At 34.8% G+C, this 10,906-nt stretch overlaps 1 protein-coding gene across 1 annotated transcript; it reads right to left on the bottom strand.

Annotated features, from left to right (window-relative positions):
- Nucleotides 1-3,889: 3,889 nt before the first annotated feature.
- On the bottom strand, nucleotides 3,890-10,121 carry flz (filzig). The gene is made up of 8 exons (XM_065511999.1): nucleotides 9,315-10,121; nucleotides 8,341-9,182; nucleotides 6,134-7,932; nucleotides 5,522-5,708; nucleotides 5,275-5,459; nucleotides 5,104-5,219; nucleotides 4,254-4,373; nucleotides 3,890-4,176 (listed from the first exon to the last, which is right to left on the bottom strand). Exons 1-8 carry the CDS (start codon nucleotides 10,020-10,022, stop codon nucleotides 4,012-4,014), a joined length of 4,122 nt encoding a protein of 1,373 aa, XP_065368071.1. The 5' UTR covers nucleotides 10,023-10,121; the 3' UTR covers nucleotides 3,890-4,011.
- Nucleotides 10,122-10,906: the final 785 nt, after the last annotated feature.

The raw sequence follows: 10,906 nt of genomic DNA, 5'->3' as shown, positions 1-10,906 counted from the left end.
TTGGAATGGTTACTTGATATTTTTGATGTTTACGACTTATGTAGATTACTATATAGTATATATGTATAAATAAAAAGTTAGTAAAAAATCGAGGCAGTCGTGGTTTTTTCTTGTATCTTAGACATTTGTGCGCCGATTTTTCCGGATTTAAATAGTAACCGAATCGGGACTATATAGGATATATTGACGTATCAAAGGGTATTCGGAAAATTGATTTCAACAGACAGATATCTTTAATAAATAATAAAAACCAGTATCTCTAAAGAAACTTTTTTGGCTGGCCTGGGCGATCTTTGTCAAAATCACAGCTTCTGAACCACACAAACCTCCATAAGCTTTGGTGAGCAATCGGTGTGCTTCAGTGGCACTTTTCTTCAAATTAAAGAAGTTAAGCAAAACTTTTCGCATATGACGATTCGTTGCTACAAAATTCGACATTTTCAAAGCAACAATAAATGACAGATAAGTACCCTTCAAAATGACATAAAAATTAAAATCAAAAACCACGTTCAAAAGATATATAATAGACTAGCTGACCGTCCCGGCTTCGTTCGGTAGCTATTTTCTAATGGTTTGTATTTCATATATCGATTCCTTAATATAAAAAAGGCCTTAAGTTTTTTTAAGTCGAGATTTTTTTGGCTAATTATGATATATAATCGGACCATTTATCGAAATAAACGAAAATCTGGACTTACAAAAAAAAAACACGATTTATGGCCCTTTTATATTAAGGCATCGTTACAAAAAAATTAAATGGTCCATGTATGAAAAAATGAGAAGTGAAAAGGAGGCAGTAAAATTTAGTTCATTGAATTTTCCCAAAAATTTGTCAAAATATATTAAAAACTTAAAATTTCCGAGTTTTACATTTTTTAATTTTTTTTTAAAAATTTCGAATCGAATAAAAACAAGTATGAGAGCTATATTCGGATGTGTCGAATCTTATATACCCTTCACCAAATTATACTTAAAAACATTTTTTTTTAAATATTTTTATTTAAATAAAATTAATTTTTTTTTTAAATTGTTTTAAATTTTAAAATTTTATTTTTTCCAAACTGTTTTAGAAAAAGTTTTTTCCAATTTTTTTTTTATAATTTTAAAAAAATATATTTTTGGAAAAATACTTAGTATTTTAGAATTAGATGAAGACATGAAACAAGTTTGAACCTTAACTGTGAACCAGCTTTAATAGCTCCAGGTGATGATTGTGAAAATATAACATTCTAGTATTTCTGGTAGATTATTCATGAGCCTTCTACAAGATGGCGCTGTGTTTATAAATAGTAAAAGCGAGTTGTGAGTGTCAGTATATCGTTAGAGTTAACATCAAGTGTATTACCCAAGGTGCATTTAATAAGGTGCCATCGGCAGCACAGCTGATTATAGAAATAGCACGCACAAATGTCAAACTACATACACATCTGCTCAAAATAATAGATACACCAAAATTTATTTTTTAAAAACGAAAAAAAATAATGGTATATTGTAAAATTATAAAAAAAATTCAGTCGATTTTTATTTATAGTTAAAAGGAGAGTAAAAAACAAAAACAAAATATTTCATAATTAATAATAAATATTATAAAGTAAATTAAATTTCTTAAATTTCGAAAAATTTGGTGCTCATAATAATAGATACATTTTTAAAAATTCTTATTAAACAAAAGCTAATAAATTTTATCTTAAAAAAATTAGTTTATTATTAAAGTAAAGCTAGTATCCAGTATATCCACCTTTGTTTTGTAAAACTTTCTCCACTCTTTTGGGCATACTGGATATCAAGTTCTGACACTTCTCCAATGGAATCTCGTACCATATTTTTTGCGTTTTCTCCCATAAATCGTCTTTATTTTTGAAAACTTCCTTCGAAAGCCTTATCTTAAATTCACTCCACAAGTTTTCTATTGGGTTTAAATCAGGGGATTGGCTGGGCCAGCTTAAAACAGGTACGTTATTCTCCAAGAACCAGTTTTTAACTAATCTTGAACTATGTTTTGGGTCGTTGTCCTGCTGGAATGTCCATATTAATGGCATATTTTCCGATGCATATGGAAGCATTACGTTTTCCAATATGTCTCTATACCCACTAGCATTCATGGTATCTTCTATTCGGAATATCGGACCAACACCATTCCATGAAAAGCAACCCCAAACCATTATGTTTCCCCCGCCATGTTTTACCGTCTTTTTTGTAAATTTAACGTGGAATTCTTTTCCTTTTGGTCGTTTCCAAACAAATTTATTTTTGTTTCGTCGCTCCATAAAATATTTCTCCATTTTTTTTCGCCTTCACACCCGGACCATTGTAAGTGCTCTTTAGCAAATTCTAATCTTGTCTTGATATTTTTTTGGCGCATTAGTGGCACTTTTCTGGCAATTCTTCCCGGCAATTTAGCTTGTAAAAGACGACGGCGAACTGTTTGTGGACTGATTTCGTTACATAGCTCCGCAGAAATAGCTTTCGATGATATGAAAGGGTCTTTTTTAACCATAAGGACGATCCGCCTATCTGTTTCTGGACTGGTTTTCTTTGGTCTACCGCGAGTTTCTCTTTTTTGTTTTTTAGATAAAGCATTTTGGACAAAATGTAAAGATCTTCCTATGCTCTTTGCTATTTCCCGTAATGATTTTCCTTGATTTCTCATCGTTTGAACAATTTTTTTCTCATCTTCGATACAATGATGATTTCGTCCCATTTTCTTCAAAAGAGTCCTATTTTTTATAAAATTGTTGCTAAAATTTAAATTATACTTACTGTTTCACGTAAATAGGAACAAAAAATTGCACAAAAAAAAATTGTATATAAACAAATTACAAATTACTGATGTGTATCTATTTTTATGAGCAAATAAGTTTTTGTAATTCAAATAAATTCGTTTTTAAAAATCAACATGAAAGCAAATAGTTGCCAGATTTTTGACTGACATGACATTGCCAGATAGAAATTTTAATAATATGATGTATTCTTAACGCTTGCGAGGAAATTTTCAATGTTACCGCCATTTAAATTTTTTCCAATTAGGTGTATCTATTATTTTGAGCAGATGTGTATATAAAAAATATTCGCCCGTACGCCCGTATGTCAAACTCTATATATAAAAAATAAGTGAATTCGCCTGTATTTATTTCAATTCGCCATTGCTGTCACCTTGTTAAATACGCCTTGGTATTACCAGTGTATTATTGTAAATATCAGCCCAATTAGGAAAAAAAAATTCCCTGGGAGTTTTTTCCCTTTTCTCATTTTTTCTATTCAAATTCTATGTTAAAAAAGAAAAGGGAAAAATCTCCCTGAGAATTTTTTTTCAACTTTGCTTCTATATCTCTCATATTTTCGAACTTCGTATTTTGTAATCAATAAATTTATTTTCAAAACAATTCATTAATAAACTTGTATTTTTTTAATTTACATTTCGTTTTTATTTATGTTTTATTATTTTCTTTTGTATTTCATTTTCAGCAACAATTTTTTACAAAATTACAACAATCAATTCGTTAATATTTTTGATTGAATTTTTGCTCAATAATAATTTTACTAAATGCTTAATAAATTAACTATATATAAACAATAATAAAAATTAACTAAAATAAATAAATATAATAATAATTTAATAAATAAATAAATTAAATTCAATAAATAAATTAAAATAAAATAAATAGTTTTGCAAATTTTCAAAAAAATTTCCAAGAAATATATTTAAACTACTTATACAACTAATTAACTAAATTTCAGAAATATTTCAGTATTTACGTAGTAGATGCCCCATTATTAAATATTTATTGTTTTGTATTTTTTTTTTTTTTTTAAATTATTTTCCTAAACCAAACACCTTAATTTATTTATATGTTTTATAAATATTTGTTCGTTTTTGTTTTGTTTTTTTTTTTGTTTAAATAATCGTGAGTAAATGTAATGCACATTAATTCGTTGTGTAGGGTGTTAGAATTTAATTTGTATCGTTAAATGCTGGAGAATTAATGGGGAGAGGTTTTAGATGTGAATAGTCTATTTCACTCCTGTTATACTTCTTAACCAGGGTTTATAGAACGTTGTGCGCATATAGACTCCGGGTAAGTAGGGAGCGGCACATTTGATACCATGCGATACTGTACCGGCCAATTCGTAGCGACCATCGGCACGTTGTAGCACTAGAGGACCACCACTGTCACCCTGCAATAAATCATAAATAGTTTTTATTAAATTTAGTTTTCGATTATTGGCCGGATTTTTATGAATTTTAAACTTACTTCACATGAATCTTTTTGACCGTTGGCATAGCCAGCACACAAGAAAGAATTCAAAATTTTCTTATTATGTCCTGCTGTATGGAACATTTCCTGGCACACACTATTTTCGATGACGGGAACCTTAAAAAAAGAGAGCAATGGTTAATATATATTCAGTAACAAGACCGGAAAACTATTTTCAAATATAAGTGTTTTTCATAAAAAAAATTTTAAATTGTTTTCTTCATAGAGAAATACTAGAGCGGAAACTAGAGTATTGTTTTTCTTTTCACTTAAATCGGGGGTACTTTGTCACATCGAAATATCCATCGTGGACCCACATAAGTATAATTATTCTGGGTCCTTATAAAATTCTAGGACGATCTAGCTATGCCCACCCGTCTGTTGATGTAGGGACTATAGGGAAAGCCATAGGGAGATGAAATTTTTGGTATTGAAAATGAGCAAAATCGGTCAAGTGGAACCAGAGTTATGGACCAAAATGTGATACAACATGCAAACAAATTATTTTTCAAAACTTTTTTGCAATTTTCTTTAAATATATTGTTTTTACTAATACATTGTCACCACTTAGATTTTTAACAACTGAGTTAGGTCTTTTTTAGGTTTCCGAACTATGGTTACCAAAAAAAAAAAAAAATTCAAAAGAAGGTCAGTAAGGTTGATTAGTCTCCTGAAGGTTCAATATTACAAAGTCTGATCGCTGCTGTTAGTACAAAAAGGACTGACAAACTAGATACACCAAAATCCGTCTATTTCGTTTCAAAATATTTAAAACCTTTTGAGATGCTAAGGTTTTTTCGTGCAGTATTATTATAAATTAAATTTTCTCTAGATTCTTTCCACCTACCTGCACTTCTTGCAATACAGATGGCACACCACCGCCATACTTCAAACGACCCCATCCAGTAACGGTGGCCATGCGTCCGGTAAAGTCAGCAATGTCCGAAGGCATACAAATGGGTACTAAAAAAAAGAATTATTTAGTAATGAAACCAGCATTTTATCGCCAACTACTTACCGATATGTGTATCAAAGGTAACCGGACTTTCGAGTTCCAACAAAGCAATATCATTTTCAAAAGTAGCCGGATCGTATTGACGATGAACAATTACACGTTTAACATTTTTGGTGACAGCACGTTTACTTTCCAAATCGCCCGATATGTCAAATTCTCCCATAACAGCAACCAATGAAGCCAAAAAGCTAGAGGAGGAAATGGCAAATATTAAAACTATCTCAAATTCAACAGCGAGCTGAAAACTTACCCTGGTTGACAATGAGCCGCTGTGATGACATAACGACTTGTTATTAGCACGCCACCACATTTGTTCTTTGTAAACAGACCCAACCAAGTGGATTCGCGTACTAATACTTGCCATGGATAAGCGCCGAAATTGGCCCCTTTGCCACCTACAATACGTCCCGACTTAACGTGTGGTCTCATGCCGCATTCTGTTGATGTGGAGTGAAATGTTTAGGTTAGGAGAAAGGGAAAGTAGTACAGTAAGAACAAAGATGTGATTTTAAAAGTGTAACGGATGGGAGTGGATAGTGGTAGAGGAGAGCAAAGGACCGGAGTCAGGATATTGAGGTATAAAATTTGGGAGAGGAAGAGTTTTAAACTACAGTATGGCTACTAGATGACTAAGCAGTTGTACTATTAGTAGTTGAAGTAATACATAGTTAGGAGGAGTAGATCGAGTGAAATTGTCATAGATGAAGTGATAGTTATAGTGTGGGAAATAGTGCGTTAAAAGTGTTTTGTTTTAGTGTTAGTTTTGAATTGAATGATTTAAGAAGAAAAGAAATTTCCAATTTGCCAATCTAACCATCTTGTTCACTTTATTTTTTCAATAAATTTCACATTAAAAACTTACGTATTTTACGTCCACTTGCACTAGCGCCATAGCCTTCCTCTTCTACAATTTCATTGTCACTGGGATTAACGTCTTCCTCGTCTTCTTCATCGACTAGTTCATCTTCTAATGGCGCTTTTGTGGTTGTAGTTGGCTTACGTGTTGGTTTCTTGGTAGCTGGTCTTCTGGTGGTAGTTGTGGTACGTCTTACAACTTGACGTTTAGTGGTTGTCTCTGGTTTTCTGGTGGTAGCGGGTTTTTTGATAGGAGCCTTGGTGGATACTTTAGTTATGGGCTTTTTGGTGGTGGCCTTAGGTTTGACTGTAGTTATTCTTGTTACTGGCTTGCGGGTGGGTTTCTTTGTCACTGCGGTCGATGCTATGGGGGAAGCTTGATATGTTTGTACGGCTAGAGTATTGTTGTTATCGTCTATCATATCGGCCAAGGCTTCAAAGTTTCCTTGCAACGATTCAACAATCTTATGTACTAAAGTATTCATTTTATTTTTCAATACAGTGTCTTCCACAAAGGCTGGTGTCGAAAGTTCCAAGTCGCTGGTTACAGCACTAGAAGTGGCCGACATATTAAGATTGGGATTGCGCACTGGTGGGAAGTTAATAAAGTCATTGTTGGGTGCGGTATAGATGTCTTCATCAATGGGTGAATCTAATTTTTCGCCAGGCACTGGGAAGGCGGGATAAGTAGGTGTTGGCCCATAGTAGCCGGGGAAGGCAGGTTTGTCGTCGCTGGGCACTTGATAAACAGCTTCAGTAGAACCGGTCACATAAGAGGGTTTGCCGGGCTTAGCTTGAACGGGAGAACCATGGTAGCCTGGGTCATCGAAATCATTCGAATTGACCGTACTAATGCCCATATAATCACCAGCGGTGCTATCAGCAAAGTCCGGTCTTCTGGTTACCAAAGAGTTGTAGACAAAGGAAGTGCTGCCGTAACCAGTCAAAGGAGTAGTTTGTTGAGCAATGATGTAAGTGCTGGCTGTTGTCTGTAAATTGCTAGGCTTGGACGCATGTGGTCTTTGGGTGGCTTGAACTTTGACGAATGTCGGTTTCTTGTGTACGTTGTACTGAGGTCTTTGATTGTGAACTTGCGAACCTGCACTAACAAATACCGGTGGATCGTAGGACAATGTTTCTTGAGTTGGTGTGGCTGAAGCCAGACTTTCGGCTGTGCTGTGGACAAAGGAGTCCAATTTATCATCGGCTTGTATTACTGGAACCTCTTGATCGTATTGAAATTGAGGCGTAACGACTGGTCGTGGTGTTGTAGGTGCCGTTATATAACTAGTTGAGGCAGGTTTGGGCGTGTGCTTTTTCGTTGGTTTACGCGTGACAATAGGTTTTGCTGTGGGAGCCGAGCTTATTATATAGTCTTGTTGAACAACGTGATTGTACGAAGACGTGGGCTTGGAATACAACGGTTCAATCGGTGAGGGTGTCTTTGTCTCGATGGGGGTAGTGGAGTAATGATGTTGTGTTGTAATACTGTTTGTGGTTGAATGTGAATTTGTTGTGGGACGTTGATTGCTGGCTTTAGTAGGTTTTTTGTAATTCGGTCTCTTGGTCACTAGCGTTGGCCGGTTTGTGTAAGCTGTAGAGCTAACAGTGTGTTTGACGGGCTTTGTGGTAGTTTTATAAGAAGTTGTTGTAACTTGATTGGTTGTTATAATGGGTTTATACTCCGTGGACACTTCGGCATTCTCCTCTACTTTAGTGGTGTAAGAAGAGACGACCACTTCGTTGGGTAATGGCTGTGAATTGTAGCTTTGAGAGGTTACCACTCCTATATAAGAAGCTATAGGTCTTTGATGGGTTTCGGCCACATAGTTTTGGACTGTTTGAGGAGCTTCGGTATGTATTTCTTCATCACTTTGAGAGGAATATGAAGCTTGGATATTTGGTTGTTGTTGATGATGTTGTTCAGTATTCAAATATGAACTCTGGTCATTTTGCTGCTGTTGTTGTTGCTGCTGTTTATTATGTTGTTCTGAATTCAGATATGAAGTTTGAATATTTTGTTGTTGCTGGTGTTTAGTATCAGAATATGAAGTTTGTGTATCTTGTTGTTGCTGGTGCTTGTTATGTTGTTGTTGCTGATGTTGCTCGGTATTCAAATATGAACTCTGGACATTTTGCTGTTGTTGTTGTTGTTGTTGGTGTTTATTCTGTTGTTCTGAATTCAGATACGAAGTTTGAATATTTTGTTGTTGCTGTTGTTTAGTATCCAAATATGAAGTTTGGGTATCTTGTTGTTGCTGGTGCTTGTTATTTTGCTGTTGTTCTTGATGCTGATCGGACTCATAATTGGCTCCTTCCTCCATGTAGGACATATCTACTGGGTAAGCAATACCAAGTGCGGGCATTTTGTTAAAATCGGATGTAGGATGTTTGGATGCTTGATAGTCATTATAGTTGACTTCGGGCATGGTGTGATCTTCAAGAACAAACTCATCAGCATAAACTGCATTAACGGTTGTTGATTCGCCAGCTGTTGATGATGACAGGGAAGGTGAGGAAGAGGTTTGATCATATACATTAGCAGGAGTTTGCTTATCATTATGTTCTATTTCGTTGTAGGACAATGAGGATGTGTATTTTGTATTATCTTGCTCATCATATGCAATTGGCCTCTTGGTGGCAGTTGCAAGGCCATTATCATAAGAGGAAGTTTGATGTTGTTGTTGCTGTTCATGATGATTTATGACATTGTAGGTTGGACCGGGATTGCTGTTGTTATTATTCAATTGTTGTATAATAGTTTCGATGGAATCCACATGTGTGGTTATCGAGGAGGAGGATGTAGTGGCATCGAATAAATTTGAAGTGTGTTTATTTGCCTGATCCTGATCATAAGATTCAATGGGCTTGGGTGGAGCTGGTACAAATACTGGTTGGGGACCATAACCTGTTGAGAATTGCAAATCATCTTCTATAAGATCAGCATCTGCTCCGGGATGTGTGATATCACTGTGCGTAAAGGTAACTCCACCAAACAATTGGTCTGCGTCATGCTGTTCTGCTTCGATATGATGCAGATGCTGTTCAGATTCAGCCTGTTCTTGTAGAGCAGATTCAGTATGATAATTTTGGGTAGTTTCGGAATGATGATGATGCTGGACAGATTGCAGGTGTTGCTGATTTGGGCTAGTTTCTGTATGATGTTGCTGAGTTTCAGGTTTGTTAACTAAAGGTTTATTAGTTACAGCCGCTGGTTCTTCCTCGAAGGAATTGGATTCTGAACTACTTTGTTCAGTTAAAATGCTGGAAATCCTTGTGGGTAGTTCAGTGGTAAAACTAATGACATTGTTGTCTTCAACCGGTGGCGGAGTATTTAAGAGTTGCAAAACAAAATCATCATTTTGAGGAGCTTGTGGGGGTGAAGAAACCTTAACTGTATCCTTGTGTTTATTTATTTTGGGTGGTTCCCGAGGCGAATTTGTTTGTGCCTCTGTGCTGGCCTGAGTAATGGAATCAATTTCCACACTGGTACTTGAAACCACACTTTCGGTAGAACCATCAGTACTACTACTGGTGTTAATCTGCTCCGATGTATCCTGTTGCTGGTTGTCTTCAACACGATCCAGATTATAAAGATTATTAAGCGCTCCTCCATAACCGGAATCTTGGGCCTGACTATTTTCCAACGATTGCTGTTGAGCCGAATTTTCCGCAAATGACTCATATGCCTGCGAAACAATTTTATTGGTTTCCGTTTCCTGTTGCTGTAATTTTTGATTTTGATATTGATGGTAGTAGGAATTTTGGGCATCATTTATCAGGGTATTTTCGAGTTGCTGATTATTGGGCACTTGACAACAGGCTCCAAATAAGAAACCATCCATACAAGCTCCCACTACTTCACCATTGCGTTGGGCACACTCATGATTGAACATGCATATCGTAGGACCGTTAGCTCTAGGATCACTACTGGGCAATGTTTTGGTAGCTCGACAATGTTTGGGTGTTATACGATAACCACCAAATAATTTGCGACCTTCTGTAAAGAAAACCAGAAAAATAAAAACAATTAGCAATAAATTCAGGGAGAGAAGGAAATAAAATAAGATAAATAGATGTCGGTCATGTCATTTGTTTTCAGTACAAAATTGCTACCAAACAACCTGTTTTTTAAATAGAAGAAATACAATGTTTGTTTTGTGACATTTTACTTTCAATAAGCGTTGAGTGTAGATTTAACATTTATGTTTTTGGCCCCCTTAATTAACACGTTTAATAATAAACAAGTGTGCCAGTTCTAGTTCTCATTGTTGGTTGTACCAATTTAACCAAATAAATAACAAACAAAAAATAGAACAAATAAAAATTGAAATCGAAAATAAATAAGAAATTGTAATATGTAAATGCAGTTCAGTTAACATTTACTAAGTATATTAAGAATACTACTTTTTGATTTCTTATTATTTTATTTATTTTATGGCCACTTTGTCATATCTGGAAGTTTTAAGAGTTTTGCAAGAAAGTAGTTTTCTGTTTGTGAAACCATTTACTTCATTTAGTGGCCAACCAGACGAAGATGACTGAATGACGTTAATGATTTTAAGCTAAATATAAAAATGGGTCAAGTTTTCTTAAACATATTTGAAAAATGATACTGTCTGTGTATATTGTATTTCTGTGTTTGACATATATATTAGGCTGCTCATAAAAATTGTGGGTTTTATCTATAACACTTTTTGGACCATCCTGGCTCTACAAAGCTACAGCTTTGGCAATAAAGATTCTAAAAGTTCTTTATTTGCGATCTCAGCTGAGTCTA

Source organism: Calliphora vicina, chromosome 5, assembly GCF_958450345.1.
Source record: "Calliphora vicina chromosome 5, idCalVici1.1, whole genome shotgun sequence".
Lineage (NCBI taxonomy): Eukaryota > Metazoa > Arthropoda > Insecta > Diptera > Calliphoridae > Calliphora > Calliphora vicina.
This window is presented reverse-complemented; position numbering and strand designations above follow the sequence as displayed.